We start from the raw sequence: 22,406 nt of genomic DNA, 5'->3' as shown, positions 1-22,406 counted from the left end.
GTGTGCCTTGTCGACTCAGTTATATATGTATATATATATATATATATATATATATTGTATATATATGTACACATGTATTAAATCTGTGTAACGTCTCACTTGATATCTCACCCGCGCCCGCGCCGCGCCGCGCTTGTAATTCGGAGTATTCGTGACGCAACCTCCTTTCAATCCTTTCAACTCCTCCCATCATGTTGTCTTACCTAACAATATTCAGTCTTAAACATAGTTTCGAAATATAAAGGAAATCAGATATCTTCTAATGTTGTCACTTCACATCAAAAATTGTTAAAAAAAACAAAAATTTATAATTATAATTTAATTTATAAAAATTGATTTATAAAATAATAATTTTTTTAATAAAACTGCCTAAATAAATAACACAACTAACTTCCAGTCGTAACCGTAAAGGCGCTCTCGAAGTTAGTTAATTTATAAAAATTTTAATTTTATTTTTTGTGATAACTTCAACCTGCATTTATCAGAGAGAATTTACATATTTATTTTAATTTTTTTTTTTATTATCTTAATATCATCGATTACAATGATATAACACCACCATATATAATAGAACATATTTTAATCAATTGTATATAAAGATTCTTTTATTATCCTTTTTTACCTTTAATAATTATGCGAATTTTAGAATCCACAATTCATATTTCTGTCCGTATCACGAATTAACTTCATTTAAACTCAATTCACTTAATTATATCTTTAATAGTCACTCTCACAGTCGCTATTTCTATTTCTTTTCTCTCTCCCCGATTGTTTAAAAAAAGTATAAATATAATTTTTAAAAACAAAGAAACACTGTTGACTGTTTGATGCGCTCGTCAAATGTCATCTTCGAAAAGTTGTTTTAGTGAACACAGATACACAGATACTGTTACGGGAAAGTAAAACTAATACGATCTTCAAAGAGAAATGATAAAAAAAGGACTTTATGAAAGAGAGAAAGGGTTTACTGTCATAAATAATTGCGCACTTACTCCGAAGCGAAATTACTACGCTATTTTTGCTGTGTCATAAGGAATCAATAAGTAAGCTTCTGTAATTCACCGCACGGACAAACGTCTACAAGGAATTGTTGATAGCCTGTAATATTAGTGTCCCGCAAAATGACCGACATGAAAGACATTTGGAAAAGTCGATATTATCCTTGTCCTTAAAACTTATATGACCATATCGGGCTTATGGTCGTATCAAAGACTTTGCGACAGATACATACGCTTTATACCGACGTTTTGCGCTAGTATTCTGATACCTCAGGTAAAACATCGTATTCTGCGCTAGTATTCTAATACTTCAGGTAAAACGCAATATTCGGCGCTAGTATTCTGATAAAACCTTCAGATAAAACGCTTACGAGAAAACAATTCACTATAAAATTATTTGTAATCGTCGCAAATGAATTAGTTGTTACGGTGTTGTCTTTTTGATGTATTAATATACTCCCCAATATTGATCCCAATGTAGTTAATGTATGTGTTAATCGCCTCGGACGTCGATGACGTGATGGAAAGTGCAACAGCAACGTTGATCAGTATAAATTTCAGTTTTCGAATAGCAAGTATAATGTTTAGTAAACATATAAGTAACAATTTTAGCAGATATTTCCGTCACGTAATCAAGCTACGTCTTCTCTAAGTCATTAATGCGATGAAAAACATATATTTATATAGATAAAGTCTTGTCTTAAGATAATAGAGAAAGATTGGCTGTCGTTAAATTCAGATATAGAAAGATCTATTCTACAACACCACACTGAATACGGACAATATCTAACATTTTATGCAGGTACAGGAAAACGTCTAGGTGTCACTTTCTAAATGTGCGTGTGCATTAATCTATATACGATCGTGTCTCCTATAATTTTTCGAACTGGTCAATCATTTATTCTTTTTAAATCTTAAAATTTGCATAAAATATATATAGTTATTATCAAAAATATGTTCTTCCTAATTCGGAAATAGAAAACATTTTTAAACCGAGCAAGAATTTCAATAGGCAACAAAGAATATAACAATATAAAAAATTAAAATTGTTAATTTAATTGTAACATGTACAACTTCTTTCTAGTTTTCATGCATATGATACAAGTTTTCTACTTGCTCAAACCAATCATCCTGACATTCATAGAAACCGATATCAATTCGAATTTTACGAAGTCGTCTATATTAAAGTTGCCATTTCGTGTCGAGTATGGACGTAGGCCGATACTTCTACCCAATAACGATTCACTGTTACCTAGCCGTATTCGCTCACATATTTAGTACAATCGCGGTCGAATCCTTGTATTTTACATTGATCCAGTATGCCTGCGGGATGTTCTCCGTCATTGGGTAAAAAATATCAAAATTCAGAATTAACAATTAAAAACTAAGATAAGAGTATTATTTCTAGCATCAACATTTCGGTGCGCTTCCAGACACGTGCTAGAGGAAATTGGTAAGAATAATGATGTTAATTTTCATCTGAAGCTGAACAAGACAGAAGACAATGATTGCAAGAGGGCAATGGATTGCTTACGTAAACACCTACAAGTAATAGAGTGCGTGTCAACGAAAAAAAATGTGTAGATATAAATTAGAAATAATAATAGCTGTATCGATATTTCTATGTATGTTGCTTGCAAATATGCTTAGATACGAGATTTTGTAGATTCGCGGAACTAATCGAGTCGACGTATACAAATGTCCTTCTGGTTAGCGTCTATCTAAATATGCTTGGTGGAAGTACCGGTATACAGGTATACATCCATTTCTATACTCCGTATTTTACAATGAATAAATAATTTCGCACAATTTAATTACTATTAATATTTCACGAGAATAATACTTGCACTTTCACTAACAAACGCATAATTTTCGGAATCAGGTATGATCACAGCAACTAATAAAAAAAATCAGAGATAATTAAAAAGTCTCTTCAAAGGAATTAAATTTGTGTTCCAGGTGGTAATAAATTTAGGCAATGATGCTAGTGATATAGCAGCACCTTTAGCTATTTATGTTGCGCAAATTGTTCATATGTTTCTACAATTTTGGCAAGCACAGTTTATGTTAGATTACAGCATTATTCCATGCGAATCAATGTAAGAATGCAGATTTTTCCCCATCTTATCGCGCTAGTAATTGTAACTAAAATTATACGCAAATCTTGCTTTGCGCGTTACAGCGTACAGAGGAAACTGGTACTACACTTCGAAGAAATGTCGAAAGCTTTTTCTGTTAATTATGAGCAGAACTATAACACCGTGCAGAATAACTGCTGGCAAAATCTTAACTTTATCAATCAAAAACTTTGCTACAGTAAGTAAAACTGTATTATTTTTAAAATTATGTCAATGTTTAAAACCGCAGTACTATTTCTAGTGATTTCGATTATATAATTCCGGATAAAATTATAAAAAGATTATATGATGGTGGATTTTTATCATCTAAAGGGTCTGAAAAACGATAATGTCTTATTTTACGGTGCTACGTTCCTTCCAGTAATGATGCCACTACTATCGAAGTAACCATGCATAATACATAATTCATAATACGTTAGCATAATAAAACGGAGAATAAAATTTTTCTTCGTACTTATTCGAATGTCAGTATATTATAATATAATCAATCCTGAGTTAATCTGACAATGAGAATTAAGTTTGCGCATTTTTAAATCTATATCTCATCACACATACACACATAATATCCTCTATATTCTGCGTCAATATCATTAATATAATATCAATCTTTAAAATATACAAAAATTATGTTATAACTCTATGATATCTCATATTTCTCGGTTTTCCATTTTAAAGAAACTTATTATTGTTTTAGAAGACAGAATTCCAAAAATTTTCCGATACGTTCGTTAAATTTTCGTCAAAGAAATTATTCGATATATATAATAATGTACCTATATACATCTAAATAATTTTTACAAATTTTTCAAAAAGCATAATCGATTTTGCGAATCATTATATCTCACGAGAATGAATCCAATAAAGCTAGTATCTTTCAACAGGCTGAATGAATGGTATCTGAGAACGTGCCACTTCGCCAGCTAGAAGGAGAGAAAGAGCGCCAACGAGTTGCGCCGTTCTATGCCAACGTACCGTTATTACGTACTCTCGATTAAACTCCGAAGAATGGCTAAGTAATCGCTTAACCCCTTCGGCTCCCGCGTGGCTTCTCCGCGTAATGAATCACCTGGGATCGCGTCCCTCGCGGACGCCGGCGAGGCGAAATATCGGACTCCGTGGGGACACGACAGTCGCTGATAGTCCCCGATCGTAAGCCCAGTGTTTCTTCCTTAGGGTAGAGAATGCCAGAAGAGGCACCATTCCCATCGCGTCTAATACGCCGCGAGCGATAAATGCGGCTGCTGAAATCGGACACCTCTGAGCGCGGCCAGCGGCGCGAATCAAGGCGCACTCACACGCTCGTTTGCCCGCTTCGTTGTTCGATCGTCGAAAAAGACCGTTAGCCGCCGACTGAAATCAAGTTGGTACGCTACCATCCCACATCGCGTAGTATAATCGTCCGTATTTATTCGCGCCATTACCGATGATGGCACGATCCCGACCAAGAGAGTAATACGTGACAAAGCGAAGTGCAATTCCGCGCAAGCATGCCACTCTTCGGCTGCGCGCGGAAGATACGACTTCGTCATCGTAATTTGATAATCGACCAACAAACAATACTACAATGTTCGATATGATTAATTTTGTATTTATAAAAAGAAACTTCATAAAAATTAAACTACAAGACAAATTGACATCAAATATTTTTTCCAGTAATTACGATTGTAGTTGAGATTGGAATCAGAATTACTTGATTCTTCTTTTCGCTTTAAACACTCAAACTGTTGTATTTAATTTGAGATTTAACTGCAATTACTATATTCAACCATTGTGACGCCGCTCTAAGTTCATTATTATATTAAATGATAATTTGTAAAAATGCTTTCATTATAGAGTCTATGAATCAAAAAAATATTAAGATATTTTATGAGAGGCTCTTACATATAAATATAAATAATTTTTTTTAATTACAAAACTCGAAATTACATACTATACAAACAAAACTTTCAATATTATAAAAAAACTACATATAAATCATATTTTTATTATAATTTCAAAACTTTTTCTATATCAGGAATTTAGCAATAAAAAACGTGTAAGCGTTTTAAATCTATTTTTAGTATGCCGGTTTTTAGACATCGGTATGTCGACGCTACTGACACGAAGATGAACGGACACGAGTAACTAGTAATTTTCATATTACTCAAGCATAATCGTAAATCTGTATAGCGTTAATACCACTTAGCCAGATACATTATGGTATCGGATCTGCTCGTACCTCCGTGATCATCGATTTCTCTATCTTGTTCGCGCTTTACAACTCTCTCGCGGCAGATCGAACGACCTCGTTCGGAATAATGCACGGCAACTAAGAGTCGTATCTGCGACCGATCGATCGTAGATAACGATGATAATCTTACGGGCAAAATCGATCGCGATCGACCCGTGAAAGCGACGTCGGTCGATTTAACTTTACGGCTTTTTGATGTACGCTTTACACGATTATCATGCGCTAGAGAAGGATTCTTACGTACGCTTATTAAGTCTGTTGTATTAGCAAGCCGACTGCTGTCACACGCGAGAAACGAGATAAGCATTATCATCGCCTTTACGTTCAATGCCGTTGTCGATGTAGCGCGGCACTGAAACCACTGTGCTATGAAAACATATTATAGCAAAAGTTACAAGATGACTTTTCCATTATACCACGAAAAATCGATTATTCTAAACAAAATTATAATAATTTCGTTTCAAAAGAATTACATTATAAAAATCTTTTCTTCTCTTTTTTGGAAAAATTCAAAGAAAATATTTTAATGTGTGAATTGGCATGTAATCAATTAATATTATGTAAATCAAAATATAAAATTGATAATAAATAATTCAGTAAATAATACTGCCGAAAATATAATAATTAATTAATATTATGTATTTATAGGTACTTCAGTACTCTTTGAACTAGAATTATCTGGACACGAGTTCATAATCATGATCATGATCATGATCTAGAAAGATACAAGCAAGGATTCTTAAGTTCGTTTATAAGGACTAATTGCAAGTAGGTGCGTTACTAGATTTAATTGGATAGAAATTTATTTTTTGTCAAAATATTGTAAGATAACGAATCACTGTGCTATATAATCGACTCGCTCAAACCGAACTGGTATAAACTACCTATCCTATGTAGGCCTGCACGCCTTGTGCTGCGAGCCGATACACTGCTATGCAATGCCAACATCAAGGAGCCCCCTCGGCAGCCCGGGTTTGTCCCATCGACATCGACGGACAGGCTCTATGACTAACAAGTTTGCACTTTAACGCATAACGGGGCATTCCGCCGTGTACCATAGATCATGGTCCATGACCCGCGGATTGCGTGGGCCGGCCACCATAATCATTCCTCGCCTCGATATAGCGACGTGGCGGCGATGCGGTACCACGAGCATTAAGTTTCCGACTCTTCTTCTACTTCTTCTTCTCCTTCGTCCCCTTCGTCTTCTTCTTCTTCTTCGCCGCCTTTCATTCCCACTCCCGCTCAATCTCAATCGCGCTATCTCCCGCATCGAACTCACTCCTTTCGCGATGGCGCAGCCAATTTCGTCGCTTCGATCGAGAGATAATCACGCCGCGCGACTAATCTCTTCAGGGACAGTTATTTTGCATTAGATTGATGAAATTTTATATATATATATATGCAATTTGATTTAATAAATGGCAATTTAATTTAATGTAAAATTAACTCATTAAATTAATTACTAATATAAAACACAATTTACATGATTATTAAAAATATACTTTGTTGCATAAGATATTTAACATAAATGGCAATTTAATTTAATGTAAGATTAACTCATTAAATTAATTACTAATATAAAACACAATTTACATGATTATTAAAAATATACTTTGTTGCATAAGATATTTAACATAAATTTGTAAATATATGAACGTCATTTTCCCTGAAGAAATTGGCACGGCAAGGTGAGGCTCAACTTTTTGCAAAAATCTCACTAGTTCTGTAAGAAAATGCAAGTCCGAACGAAATAGTGCGTAACTCTGTGCACACGAGGTATTCGCGAGTGGTACAGGTTATACCAACCGCGAAGATTAATTTAGCCGCGGCTATAAATAAACGTCGGATAGATAATAAATCGTCCCGCAAAATACGCAGCGCGGATAGATACCTTCGGGGTAACAAAATTCCTTCGCTTTTTCATCGCGGCGTTCGCGCGATTACATATAATTAATCGATATCTGGGCGCGACATTGGTCGGGATACGATCGCACGTCGTATTCAGATCTCACCCGATCTCGCCCCGTAATAGAAACGTAATATCCCGGGCTATTGGATTTTATCTAGATTACAAAATCTAAATGACTCAATCGCCGACGACGACGACGGCGCATCATCGCGTAGCGCGTATCAAAAATGATTACGACCAATACGTCGCTATCGTAATCATTGTCATTAGCGTAATTATCATTATTTATTGGCGGGCAATAATATCGTCTAAAGTCGCATGTATGTACGTAACGTTTGCTCCGCAAACGGGATGCCGACGTCACACATTTTACTTCGGGAATCAATTATAAGTAATGATACGGCACGCAAATGACACACGAACGGCGCGCGGACCGCTCTGATTAAGCACTGTCGAGAGGAAATACACGGCGACATAAATTGTAGGCTGCAATCGAGCGAGACGATATAAGTGTCAAGGACGTTTTTCATATCATCACAGATTTTTCTTTCCTGTTGCACCTCTACTGCGTAATAAGCAGATAAGATTTATTACGCCCCAGCTCCCAAACGCTATCACGTATTCACTCGACATTCCCACGTGATCGAAAAAAAATCGAGAGAAAAAGCCAATTAAACTTAGTAGGCGTTAGTAGTACGTTTCTCGAGAATAACAAAAAGAGAACGTTCAAATTAGATATCTTATCGTTTTATAAATTAGAAACATAGCATCCCATCGTTTTCAATTATAATAATCTATAAGCAATAATTATATTACACTTAAAGCTTTTAAATTGACTTGAGGCAATCTAAAACGTTATATTAATTAAAAGACTTGTCTTTTATTGCTTTTCTTTTCTTAATTTTTCTGCGTATCGCAGAAAAGGTTCAACCAGGAAATCTCTATTTCAAAAAGCTAACTTCCAACTGAATTTTTAGCTATTAACGCTTGCAAACTTTTTTTTATCTCAATCAATTATCTTCGCTTAAAACTTTCTTATTTCTGTTTCACACCTCAGTAAACTCGGTGGCTCGATCGAAGTTAAATGGCTACGAAGGAGCTCCTGCTCGACGAAATGTATCGTATAATCTGATCGTCCTTGCCAGCAATGCAAAGACACATAAGCGACGGCATAATGAGCCATTAGCCCGAGAGTGTCGATGACAGAGCCTGATACTATGCCCGCTATCGCTTCGTAAACCGAATGCGCCATGAACGACATTAAAACGCGTGTTTCTCGACGCTTTAACGCTCCGAGAGTGAACGTCGTTTAATCATCGATTATCACGGATTCTCTACCCTCGCGCGAAATGTATCGTAAAACGAGCAAACAAAAATTTGGAAGATATGCAAACGCATTAAGCATACGACGCACTACAGAAACGAGATGGTTGATGGATAATATTAAAATTTTTGTTTCATGCAATATTTGCAAAATCACAAGAAAATTATTTCTCCTCCTTTATGGATATTTGTGCCATCCGCGCGTTATAAGCGAAAACCGTTGACACGTACGGCAATTAGCATGATTCGAAAAATTTAAAATATTGGTATAAATAATTTCCACCTACATCATTAAATTTTATCGTTATTAAATCAATATTTTAATTTGTAATATATATATGTTTAGTAAATTTTAACACTAGAAATTATTAAGATTCAAGTAAATAAAATTTATGCGATATTCATGAGTGTGTAGTAATAACTGTTTTAGAATCTACGAAGATATCCCAAAGTGGCCACTGAAGTCATAAGGCAAAATTAATTTTCTCGCCAAATAGATTAAAATTTATGTATCGCGAGAAGACGATTTATGAAAACGTAAGCCGAGCGACGTTGAAAGGGTCGGGATTCCGTCGTCGTGTAATTTATCGTGTCGAGGAAATCTGATGAAATTTCTCCGGGGACTCGTGAAAGGTTTGACCCCCGTCGGGGGCGATCGGGACAGAAACGGGAGGAATCCAGATGAACGCGCGATGCGTACGTGCGGTCCGCGGTGTACGCGCCGCCACCGAGGAAGATAGCCGGGGCCGGGTAGTCGGGTTCTGGTCCGCGAGGCTGCGGTATCCGACGAGGAGGGTGCCCTTGAAGCGGGCGGGGTCGTCACTCGCAGGGCCGCGGGTAAACGACCATCGGAAACCCATGTGTGTTACCAGCCGGGGCTCCTCGGAGAGCCGTATAGCCGTAGCTTTACTTACTCGCACTACTTAAGTTTCTGGGTGTGTATGCGTGTCTCACGCTGATCTCCCTCTCCCCCATTTCTCTTCATCTCTCCCTCTCCCCCGCGGGAAGCACCACCACGTGGAGAGAGAGAGAGAGAGAGAGAGAGAGAGAGAGAGATATCACGAGAAAACCTACCTTGCCCATCTTACCACTACCCACCGTGGTGGAAGCGCCGGCCGACCGGCGGCGACCACTTCTCTTGGCCTCTTACGAGTGTTATGAAACGATTCCTACCTTCTTCCTTCACGCTGCCAATTTATAGGTTTAATTACTGCCTCGTGGCGCGGTTATTCGCGATCCTCGTCGAGCAAAAATCCGAAACTGGATCATATACGCTCGACGTTAAAAGCGATTTAATCCGTCGGACTGCTGTATTAATCGACGATAAGCGATTTGTCCGCTTTACAGATATCGCTCGGGACTATCGACTATCAGCGACAGGAGTACAAGCGGTGTTGGTAAAACGCACTCGCGCTCCAGATGAATGTTTAACTCTTTCGCCGTCGACCCAATCGGGTCAGTTACTTATGATATACAGACATATAATACAATCAGAGAGGAATGTGATTAGAATTTTAGGATATAAAGTCGAAATATTAGCAGGAAGTACTATTTAATTAATGTGCATTCCTAGCATAAGTAATATCCATTAATCTCATTTTCAATGACGTATTCACCGAGTTTATCGCCATTTTCAACATTTGTGCTCCTTCAAGAAGTTGAAAAGTAATTTTTGAATGTAAGAAAAAGAAATGATTAAAATGGCACAGAGAAATAATTTCCAATGAATAAATTAGATCGCTCTAATTTCATAGCATCTTCTAGCCGTTTATTACTAATTTCATAGCATCTTCTAGCTGTTTATTACTACTGATATGTTTGTTCATAACCAATGTTTTCAAAATCAATCACCGGAAATTCCTAATTTACAGTTTCGCATTAAATTGATACAGAATCTTTATCTTTTTTTTTACAAGTTTCATTCTTTAATCTTTTCGTGCTTGATTTATTTCTAGAAATAATTAACATCTAATTCACGTCTTATCGCTGATTATATATTTGTAGCAAAAATTTCAAAATTCAAAATGAAAGTAGAATTGTGATAGAATTGATTGTTTTTATTTATATTTCGTCAGTTACATTAGAATTTAACATCTTACATTTGAAAATTTTGACTTTAGACTTTTTTCATAATTAGAGCGAATTGAAAAACTCTTCAAAAAATAAATTTCATTGAATCCCAACACAATTCAGCATTTAGTCTGCTGTATTGAATCTGCATTTTGAATTAAGCCATTTTTTTATATAATATGTTGATCTTCAAAATAAACCTAAAAGAATTCGCTTCTTATTTTTTGTGGAAAATATGTATTTTTCACTTTTATCCTATTTCACGAGTATTTGAGGTAACACATCAAGGAATGAAGCTCACGAGGGTATTAATTTTTTCGTGAAGATCCTATCCTTCATCTCTAAAATAAGCCCAGGAAGAAGTCGCTATCTTTATTTTTGCGGATGTGAATTCTTGGAGAATTGGAACCATGTAGATCTCACTCAATATGAAAGGGTTAAGTAAATTTGCGGTCGGAATTTTTATAAAAAATACAATTGAAAAATTGCTAAATGAAAAAAAAAACCTATCAAGACTAATGAACTGTCTTGATTAATAAAAATTACACATGTCAAAACATTATACATATCGATATTAACGTATTTAACATATCGATGTGATCTTTCGTTTTCAAATAAAAAAAAATTGCAAAAATTTCGGATTTTGTTCTCAGCGAAAAAGGGCTCGAGAAAGGGAAGGACTTTGGGTAGCAGGCGAAAAGCGCGATAGCAGATGGAGAGGAAATGGTTCGCGATAGGTCGTGTTGCACGAGGGCAACCTTGGACATAACTCGGTAGGGCTGGGACGTACTACGGTGCTGCTACAGCCAGTAATGAGCCAAATCCATTACGGCAGCAGGAGCAGCAGCGGCAGCAGCAGCAGCCAGCAACACCGTAAGCCAACCATACCACTACGACTACGCGTCCGACTCTGCACGGTCTCTCCCATCTTCCCCTTTCCCCGGCCATCCGCTTACCATCCACCCATCCGCGATCTGTACGTGTGCCTATGCCACGCACGTACCGTGTCGTTAACAAGCCCCTAACCAATGGCACCGGTTCGGTACCGATTCCAATTATAGACCGCGTTAGAGTGCGTTCTACGTAGCTCCTAGGCGCATATACATTGAGCATCGCAGTAACCGGAGTCTCCCATCCATACCTTCTTCTCCTTTTCCTTCCGCCCCTCCTGCACGCGCTCCCCCGTCCTCGTCATCCCTCTGCTTCTCTTTCGTCGGTCCGGATCGGCGGAACCGATTGTCTTTACTCCTTGCTCGAGTACAGGCCGAGACAATTTTACGAGGGACTGAAATTCGCGGGGCGAATTTCCGTCGCCGGTGAGCTATCGTTGAAAGGACTTGGTACGCGACGCGGTGGTCTCGGCGTATCGCGCAAGGTGTACTCGCAAGGTCACGACGCGCGACCGAGGGACACAACATCCCTCCCCGCAGCCGCTTCCACCACCGCCGCCGCCGCCGCCGCCGCCGCCGTCGCCACCGCCGTCCGCGTCGCCGTTACCGTCGTCGTTGCGGTCGGTGGTGGCGCCACGCAATTGTCAATTAACATTTTTACCGACGCGTAAGAAAACACGAAGCTACATACCGTAAAGCCGCGTACGTACATGCCCGCGGTTGGTCCGCGCTCGACGGGGGTTCACGGAGGGGGTCATGAAAGCGATGCGCGCTGGTGCAGGGCCGAGTAGCCGGCATTCGGCAATGAGCGAGAATGGACGAATAATCGCATTCATTTATATATTTTTATATGACAAACACACAACATTCCCTGTCTGCGACGCTCCTTCGAATCTTACGTTCCCATGCGAAACGAAGCTAACACGTTGGCGATCGGCTTTATAACGTGATTAATTTCAATTTTAATTTTCGAGACAAAGAACAGGATCTGACGTTATTAGCACACCAAAATCAAACCGAACAAGGAAATTTTTTTACTCTCTAAATTTTCTGGAGTGAATCTCACTCTAAGAGTGAAATCTCACTCCAAAAGAGCGAAAATACTGTCACTCGGCCACTTGAGTGGCAGTATTTTCACTCCTTAGAGTGAAATTTCACTCCAAAAAATTTAGAGAGTACAGATTAAAAATTATGAAATATAAAAACTCAAATATAAACAACAAATCGATTTAAAAAATTCATAATAAACGCGTTACCTTAATAAAAGATTTATAATTAAAGGAATATCCAGTGATATCTTCAAGCTATATACCTACAGATACATATCTTCGGATACGTCTAGAGAGAGAACGTGGACTCGTTTTTCATTCCGTATATTCGCGAGACGCGATTAATACCATTATTAATGCGGATATATCCCTCCCCAGTTTATTCTTTTTTTCTTAAAAGATTCTGCTAATCGAGCTGCACAGGTCGGCCGGACGCGATCCGGAGACTCTATGGCACAATATTTCTGGATTAGTCGGTCTAGATTAAATTCCACGACGCTCTAACGGCGCGAATAATATCCCGTTCGTGCGAGATCGACGATAATTTATAAACTTGCCGAGGCGCAGCCACGAATTTTTTAAGCGTTTCGCCATTTCTGGCTCAATCGTGATACCGGGGTTGTTCTGATTATTTATTACAGGAACGGAATTTATTTATTCGCCCGATTGCCTTACTTTGTTGAGGATACGTTGCTAATTCAGAAAATCTGAATACTAACGACAAATTCTGAACTTTCCATGGAAATATCGTGAGATTAGCGCATTAAATTAGAACGCGTACACTTCGTTCATCTGATTCTTATCTAATGATTACAATTTCATTAGAATAATGAAAATAATCTTTGTGTCAGACTTTCCTGAAGTTATTTATATTATAGATATAATCAAAATTTAAAAAAGCCTAAATGGATCTGTTAAGACATACCTTAGCGAACACCACATTGTATATCAAACGCGCATTCGTTCGTTTAATAATTATTAATCTAATAATAGTTAAATCGATTTTATATGTCTATTTTTTTACTTCATGTTATGTGATATTACATATAAGATAAAGTTTCTTCATCTGCTTTGCGCAGATCTGACATGTAACTTTTGCAAGTTTAAAAAAGCCATAATTATAGTAAAATGCTATTATAATGCACGAGACTCTACGAGAGAATGTGGACTAAGAAAAGAGAGATATAAAGTTATTTTAATAATGCGAAACTGGGCAACCGAAAGATAAACACTAGTTTTATCAATCTTTAGCAGATGCGAGTGGAATACGAAATGACGATTTGTTCTGCTCGATAGAATTCGCAGTAAACGCGCCGTTGAGATATGTAACGGTTGAGATACAAACTGGACGTATTTATGTATGAACCGGCATTCGCGAGATGCAAATATCGGGCAGTTGGACAAGCCAATCTACAGCAACATCGAGCTACTTGCTCGACAAACGAATCTTCGAATGACCAAAGGAGTACAACCGACGCCATTTACGCTCTCTTTTCTTTCACCAGAAAACGTGCAAGTATATCAATAGTAATAAACACTCACCCTATCTTGGTGATGAGCTTTCCGTGAACATGAAGGTACGAAGTGACAAACCGCTTATTCACCTAACAAAAAAAAAATAAAAAACTGTATAACGAGATAGATAAAATACACATATATATGTATATAGAATTGTCTTTTTCATCAGACGTATTAAAAATGTACTAATACAGCTTTGACTACAAGAATAAAGTACCTCCATAAATTAACGTAAACGTTATATATCTAACAAAAAAATAAATTTTAAAAATCTTAGTAAAAATTAATTTTTATAATTTTAATATTTTGCTAGTTCTCGTATGACTCTTACTAACGACTTTTCCAAGAAAATGTAATAAATCGAGAATATTTCATAATAGTAGTAGTCAAGATTATAGTTTTATCAAAAACATATGAACAATATATTAATAATAATTTTCAGACATATATTCAAGATATATATTAATTATATACATAATCATTATTAATGTTTATCGATCACATATGAAAAAAAAATTTAAGAAATCATGCATATCAAAAGTTTTCAAAACTTTTGCATTTGCTTAGTAGACGCGTAGCACTTTATCGTTTGAGTACGAAGGATACACACTATGGAGGATGGCGTTCGGAAGTTGTTAGGCAAATACGATGTTGCAACAGAAATGGATACCTCGACACTCGTTAATTGCGATAACTCCTCCAAGTCGCTTGCGTGGGACAATCTCGCTTCGTTGGTCGCGCTCGTTGTACGTCGTACCCGCCTACCGTCACCTGGATGAATCCACGTCTCTCGCCTCAGCCCGCCGCCGATGATGTTCGCGCCTTCTTTTTCCTTCATCCTCGCGCGCTCCTTCGACTCCCTTTCCTCCTTCCGTTTACGTTCGATAGACTCGTACTAAGAATATTTCGTTTACTGAGAGAGTACCTCTACCGTGTATATACCTGATGTATTTACGATACATCGTGTAACGGATGCAGTGCACGGTATAAACCGGCCGTTACAATTGTCGGTGTATGTTACATTTGCCGTTATATGCACATCTTCGCCATGTATGTATGTACAAGTAAAAGATAAGAGCACTGCATGACGCTACGCCCCGCGACCAACTTTATCTCTTTTACAGATTCTTTAGCGGAGATTTAGTTCGTGATCTAATTACCGAACCATTTGACGCGAAATATTAAATACTTGCGAAAGTTGTTTCTTATCTTAAATTCGTTTGATTTCCGTTGAAAAATTTTATTACTGGAGTAAAGACGACGAGCTTGGTAGCGGGGCTTCCTTTGTACAGTCAGCTAGTCATACAAACGAGTGTCCATTGGACAATATTTGTATTCCTCATTTGTACAAGTTCCCGCATCTATGATAAGTGCATGCTAACGAAATGTGCAGAGCTCTAGCGAAGATAAGAAAAGTCTCTAACTTGGAATTTACAGCGAAGCATTTCTGGAAATTTAGAAACGTTGGCTCTTACAAAACAGGCAGTCTCAAAAATGCTGCAGGCATATCGTTAGCAGATATTGTGTTCTTGTGTGAATTTGTCCAAAAATATGAGTGGTGCCGCCGCCCACCTTTCTATATTATTGCAATGTTCTGTACATATTTTCTTTCTGTACAGTGTTCTTAATCTTTTATTAAAACTAACATTCGCATGAGCGATTACAATAAAAAATAAAAAAAAATTGATATGCAGAAGTGTATTCAGCTAATGGCAAATATATGCAAAAATTATATTTACTATTTTAACTAATTACAGTTTGCAAAAGGTATTAATTTGCCGCATTTGCTATCAAGAGTTAATAGAATGTAAAGAATCTAAGTGCATGGATTAAAACATCAAGGCTCCAAAAAGCACGTAAAATCTAGTATAACGAGCAGTGAAATAATAAACAAATAATAAAGCCTTGACCAAATAAATAATATATGAACATCTAGACAGTTCACACCACAAGTATCAAAATTTACTTACATAATGTAGATACTGGCGGCAAAAGAAAATCAAAATATTATTAACGTTAGTATAAATACAAACGGTTTAACAATACGTTTCATAAGTTCCCTTACCTTTTTCCTGTTTTCGTCGAAGAGTCCTATCAAGCTTTCTCTGGCAGAATGGAAAGGATTGGACGCCATAAGAGATCGCATGTAATAATACACGGCATCCAACTTCCGTCTCTAAAAACGCGAAAAAATATTAAAAAAATATATATATAATACGTTAAAATACATTCATCATAAATGTAATTTGTAAGTACGTACCGCATAATGTGCCAGTAAGGCAAGTTGATTATAAGGTCTGCCGTTTTTAGGATTGATTTGCTGTGCTTTCAAGTACCACCTGTACAGAGAAAAAGATGCAAGAAAAAATTAAAACAAAATTGATGGACTCTCGATGTTCAAAATGTAACGACAAAACGGACAAATGAGAGTCAAGCGCAATTAGTGAGGCGTAAAGTTATCTCTTTTAATAATAATGAGAACGAGGTATAAAGTTTACATTAAAAAAAAAAATTAAATCCAATATATTGAATCTTTAGAATTATTACTGTAATTATAATTATATATATTACAAATACTCACTGCCTAGATTTTCCGTAGTTGCTCGTTTCGTTTGCTTGCTCCTTGTACCTCGCCAAATCTCCCAAAAATAAAAATATCTTTTGGGCGCTGACTAAAGCCAGACCCAAGAGTCCGAGACCCTTAGGCAGACTCGACGACGCGAGAAACGCGTCCAACTTGAACTCGTACGTAGTCTCGAGAATAACCAGTAAACTTTCCAGATAAACGGTACCCTCATCGATGATATTTAACATTATCTGCTTGTAACGTTCCCGCCCGTCCGAGTTCTCTTTGGGCATCGCTTTTCGCAACATCTCGATCAGATTGTAAAACAGTATCTTCCAAAAGTGTTGCTCAACGTTCTCCGCCTGGCAGAATTTAATATCAGTCTGAAGCAGGATCTTTAAGCTAGCTTGAAGAAATTTCCGTATATACGAGACTCTCTCCAAACACGAGGTAAAGCCACCGGAACTTATTATCCATTGTAGTTCCAGATCGGCACGTTCTATGTCCAGTAGAAGGCAGTGATTTTTTGCTGAGTGAAAACTTAAAAAAAAAATTAAATAGTAATATAAAAGCATATATAATACAACAAAATTCACGAATTATATTGACAAACCATACTTGCAAAAAAAAATACGTATCTTTTGAATGATACATACCTAGCAGAAAATGGTTCATACCACGAAGGTCTCACATTTCCGATTTGGTCATTCATATAAGGTGGTGGCATATCGTCGAATTTGGCGCTATGGAAAGAGTAAGGCGGCGACGTAATACCTACATTAGATTGGAATACTGGAACGCTTGAGATTTGCATGTCGCTATCCCTTAAAAGAGAATAAAAAAATTGCTATTTAATTAATTTCTAATAGTTAATACACATCGCAAGAACGAAGAGAAGAGAAACTCGTGTTACCTCTGTACAGCTGCTCTACTTCCGGGTGAAATGATAACAATAGGTTTATGCGGATTATTCGGATCGAACAGCGTTCTCTGCTGTTGCTGCCCGCTTCCTTGAGAGACCTGAGACGTTGCAGCAGTCTGATTCGTAGACGACTGACTAGTCTCGTTAGGCAAGATCAAGACGCCCGGTTGAGCGTTACTATATCCCGGGGAAGACGATACGTGTACCGTCGAGTTTGAATTCACGCTCGAAAGTGAAGCAGGATGCGAAGAAACTTTAGGAGTTTGTCTCCCGTCATCCGACTCGCAAGTTGATATCTTTCTGCCTGTTCTCCAGTCTTCATCCAAGTACCTGTCAGTTCTGTGAAATAAGATGATTGTAACATGATTTGAGAAATATAAAAGTTGCACGTATAATTCAAAGTTTTTAACGAAATAAATACCTGCGTCTATGATCGTCAAAGTTTCTATAGCTGCCACCATAATTTCTATCTTTACTCGATTCTCGGCTACGTTGAATGATATTACGCCTCCTGTGATCGTATCGCCTACTACTATTGTTATTGTTATTATTCTTTTGATTATTGTTATAGTTATCGTTCTCTCTATTCTGTTGATTTTTCTGACGTTCGTGGCTGTTGCCTCGCCCTTTGTCTCGGCTACTTCCACTTGAATAAATTTAAAAAAATATAATTCTCGTTACATGATAAATTCTTCAACATTCATGATTATCTTTCAAAAGATAAATATAGATAAAAAGACGCAATAAAATTGTGCTTACCGATCAGGGTCACGATCACGTTTGTCACGTTTTTTTTTCTTACGTTTCCTGTGACTTTCGCCTGCGGCCTGACCTCGCACCCCACTTGTGCTTTCCCGTATACTTAATACGGACGAACTACGGCTCAAATGTTCCTGTTCTAACTTTTCATTCAACTCAACTTCTTCACTCCAGTCCTATATAATTGAAATATAATTCTATATATTTACACCACTAAATATTTAAAAAATATCAATTCATCAATTTACTGCACTTACGAATGTCTCAGATGTGGTGTAAGACGACTTGTTACACGACTCGCTTTTCATGGAGCTAAGATTCGTGTTTTGTTGATTATTCTGCTTGTCCAGATTCGAATTGTGTTCGTACGTGTTACTGGTGATTGTTCTTTGCCTTAATTAACAAAAGCTATGTCATCGACTGCACGTATAAAAAGAGCAAAAAAGAAATAAGTGACTATATAAATATTTAGTTACATGTTGCTGGTGCGATCGTCCATTGGCGATGTCGCACCTCTGCGATAATTCTCAGGCGATCTGTGACCTCTGTTCGAATTTGACTGCGAAGTTGCAGGCGATGCGGATGACGGCGGAGGCATCATTACGCTATCGGCGCGACTCAAACTTTCCATGCTGGTGTACATGGTGCTATTGCTACCACGGCGATCGTAAGACCTGTCATCCGTGAATTTTTGTAATGTTCAATAAAAGTTTTTACCAATTGTATTCATATGAAAAATTTACTTAAAATAAATTCAATATAAATATTAATATACAATCGTACCTGTTCATATATTCCTGGCTGGGAGTATGGGATCTGGAACTTGGAGCCGAGTATTGTTCGGGTGTAACAGGCCTAAAAACACTGCTGGCTGTACCATCCAGTTCCTCGGGTCTAAGTCTACCTCTACCTCTGCCCCTCGTCGGTACAGTATTAGCCCAACTGGACTGCGATGGTCCAGATGGTGGCAGATTTTGCATCGTTTGTGAATGCTGCATAGATTGTGGTGAATAATTATAACTGGACAAACCCTGTTAACATATATATATATAAATATATATATATATTATAGTCCATATATTCAATCATGAACTGCAAAAACACACTGGCAAAATCAATACAAAATATAAAGCACTGAACGAATTTTTACCTGAAATGTAATACTGCTACCGTTCCAAGAGTCCTCTGCGGACGTTCCTGGATTGTTAGGTAACGCGTATCCATTGTCAATGAGATATTTCTTTTGCAATCGCGGCGGCAAGAGTTCTAACTTGGCATTCTTCGGCAAACTGTCTTTCATATTGCGTCGACCTGTGGGTGGCTTGCCTTGAAACTTATCCGAATGTCCAACGGGCTCTACACTGCGAGTGTCTCGCGTACGATTAAAATCATTCTGGTTGGTCATAGATAAAGGTTCCGAGCCCTAATAACACGCAAAAGATGTATTTCCCACGTTAAACTATACACAAACTTTTGTATTATAATTGGATAATCTGTGATTGTTTTGCAGTACAATTTCATTATTTCAAATCACACAGACCTGTCTGACTTCACGTAGATTGTCCTTTCGATTCACGCAGTTTCTGGCGGATACCGGCGATTCGGATCGCCAGTACCAACGCTCCTCGTTTTCGTTGACGTGACGATGTCGACGATTACCCGAATACCGTTTACTGGTGTCGTCTCTACCCCTGCCTTCGCTCTCATTGTCTTGCGCGCTGTGACTGCTCGCACGATTGCGATCGCTTTTGTGATTACGATTGGAATGAGAATCGCGATCGTTGCTCTCTTCTCTCTCACGTTCCCATGCAGCGTGGCTGGGAGATCTAACAGAATTTAATAGCTCATATTATAGGATGATAATAGACGTTACAGTCGTGTTACTCTTCCAAGTATTATTTTATTAACGTTTTTATTTATTAGGATAGTTATTATGTATTAGGATTTTATTTATGCTTAGATCAAATGGGAATGATTATTTATGCTTAGAACAAAAGGGCATGATTGTTTTACCTATTGGTTCCATCCTGTTCAGCCAGTGCTTCCTTCACTTTCTTCGGTACGTACAGCAATTGCTCAGGTTTCCTATTTTTCCTTTTCGGATCGTTTCTACCTGCACCCCCGCCAGAGTTGTTGCCGGTGCTTTGCGTCGGTTCGCTATTGCTGCTATTTCTATAGTTAATATGGGTATTGTCCAGTTTTTCAGTTACATTGTCGATTTGTGACAGAGGTGGACTGTCCTGTGCCTGATTTGTTCTATTAAGCTGTGACTGCCTCAGACGATACTGGACAGAGGGCGGCAATCTGGATTTCTCTTGCGAGCCATTCTCATTATCGTACTCGTCGGCGGTGCTGTTAGATCTGCCTGACTTACGTAAAGGGCCACTTCCTGGTCTGTACAAGGCCTGAGACGCTCTATTCCCTCCGCCACGCATCCCCGCCAGTCGTTCCTTCTCCAATTTAGAAGTCATTGATTCTGAAAATTGTATTACAATACTGCTCGTAGAAAAATCCAAGTTTTTCACAATCAATCTCCTCCTTGTATTCACAAACGTTTTATTCAAATATTTTACATGTATAATTATCATTTTGTTGCTCATTTACATATAAATTATCATCAAATCATGATTATATGACAGCAATTTTAATACAGAATAACACAGAAATATACATATAAATTGTTACATATTGCATCATGGTTTCTTTTCTTTAATCATATCTTTTCAATACATGTATAACACAGTAATAAAAATACAATATAAAATAAAGGCTGATTTGGTTTGATAAAACTGATATTAAACCAAATATCTCACATGTGTATACTTCTTTATTTAGATACGCAATTATAAATAAAGCGATTGTGAGTCTATGACATCATTCACTCTGTAACACACTTGTATGTACAATTACTCAATATCATACACAATATTGCATATTACAGATCAGAAAGTTGACAGAAGAGTAGACAAAGAAAAATTCCGCAAACTTATACGTATGATGCGTCCCACTTGTAGCTTAAAAGTTCCGCATCTAAGATCTACTTCTCGACGAGTGTAGCGAAGTCAGAGAACTCGCGGAGCGAAGTACCGACTTTTACAAAAAAAAAAGTAAGTATGCGGAGTCGTTTGTGTTGACACTCTCGACGACGCGCCGGAATTTAGCTGGAGCGGAACGTCCCCTTCGCGGCGCGGAGAACGCCGCCCGGTCGGGAAACCGAACGCGAGTCGGCGGCACGGAATCCGCCCCGTCGAACGAAGCGCGACGCGATCGCCGGATTCAATCGTCGCGTCGGCCAAACGCCATAAAATAACACGACATCGCAGTATGCCCCGCTCTCAGGGTGTTTGTAGGTTAGCACGAACGGTGAGGTTAATTTCGCCACGGTCGGGCCGTCGAGGATCCGAGTCGCCGGGAACGAGATCGCGGACCCGGGCCGAAATCGGGCGCGCGAGAGTGCCAGCGACGGCGCGACGCCGCACGATCGTTCCGCGCGCGAAATAATGGCATTTTCGCCGAGATACCTTGTGAAAATCCTCCCCACTTTCTGCGTCCTTTGTCGCGGTTCGCCATATTGAAATGCAATCGCGTGAAGTCAAGATTTTTCTACCGCAGCGACGTCCGCGAGTGCGACTAGCGAGGAATCGAGAGGTGTCGTGCCGACCGACTCTCGTCGGAGGAAGCCGAGCACTACGGCGCCACCTATGTGCGTCTTCTTTCGTGAGCCTCGCGACAGCGGCTAATTTATCGACCGTCAATGACGATACCGCTGGATTGATAGTAGGTAAAGTTTGTTTTTTGCGCCTTATCTGATTATATAAATTTTGTTTGAAGCTTTAAACTTGACCCATCACAGTCGATTATTCTCCTTACGTCCCAAGGAGAATAGAAAAGTCAAAATATATATAATATCAATTTGATGTAATATTGATCGAATTTACATCACTTAAATGATGCAATTTCGGTTAGTATTACGTAATTTAAATGACTTAATTTTGGTCAATATTACGTCAATTTGATATTAATTTTGACTT

The 22,406-nt window shown here is 38.1% G+C and overlaps 1 protein-coding gene across 1 annotated transcript in view; it reads right to left on the bottom strand.

Moving 5' to 3' along the window:
• Window positions 1–22,001, bottom strand: part of LOC105456272 (telomerase-binding protein EST1A-like) — a gene marked incomplete at its 3' end in the record, with an annotated part of 85,637 nt that extends 63,636 nt beyond the window's left edge. The window contains exons 1-17 of the mRNA XM_011700217.1: window positions 21,897–22,001; window positions 20,389–20,851; window positions 19,916–20,201; window positions 19,526–19,798; window positions 19,159–19,406; window positions 18,852–19,049; window positions 18,633–18,768; window positions 18,376–18,551; window positions 18,038–18,262; window positions 17,608–17,955; window positions 17,351–17,518; window positions 16,710–17,234; window positions 16,389–16,467; window positions 16,194–16,304; window positions 16,099–16,110; window positions 14,799–15,023; window positions 14,153–14,214 (exon numbers count right to left, since the gene is read on the bottom strand). Coding sequence (XP_011698519.1) covers window positions 14,153–14,214; window positions 14,799–15,023; window positions 16,099–16,110; window positions 16,194–16,304; window positions 16,389–16,467; window positions 16,710–17,234; window positions 17,351–17,518; window positions 17,608–17,955; window positions 18,038–18,262; window positions 18,376–18,551; window positions 18,633–18,768; window positions 18,852–19,049; window positions 19,159–19,406; window positions 19,526–19,798; window positions 19,916–20,201; window positions 20,389–20,851; window positions 21,897–21,945 — 3,584 coding nt within the window. The remainder of the gene's footprint in view (window positions 1–14,152; window positions 14,215–14,798; window positions 15,024–16,098; window positions 16,111–16,193; window positions 16,305–16,388; window positions 16,468–16,709; window positions 17,235–17,350; window positions 17,519–17,607; window positions 17,956–18,037; window positions 18,263–18,375; window positions 18,552–18,632; window positions 18,769–18,851; window positions 19,050–19,158; window positions 19,407–19,525; window positions 19,799–19,915; window positions 20,202–20,388; window positions 20,852–21,896) is intronic.
• Window positions 22,002–22,406: the final 405 nt, after the last annotated feature.

The sequence above is a fragment of the Wasmannia auropunctata genome, unplaced genomic scaffold (genome assembly GCF_000956235.1).
Source record: "Wasmannia auropunctata unplaced genomic scaffold, wasmannia.A_1.0 LD335736.1, whole genome shotgun sequence".
In the NCBI taxonomy this organism is placed as follows: Eukaryota; Metazoa; Arthropoda; class Insecta; order Hymenoptera; family Formicidae; genus Wasmannia; species Wasmannia auropunctata.
This window is presented reverse-complemented; position numbering and strand designations above follow the sequence as displayed.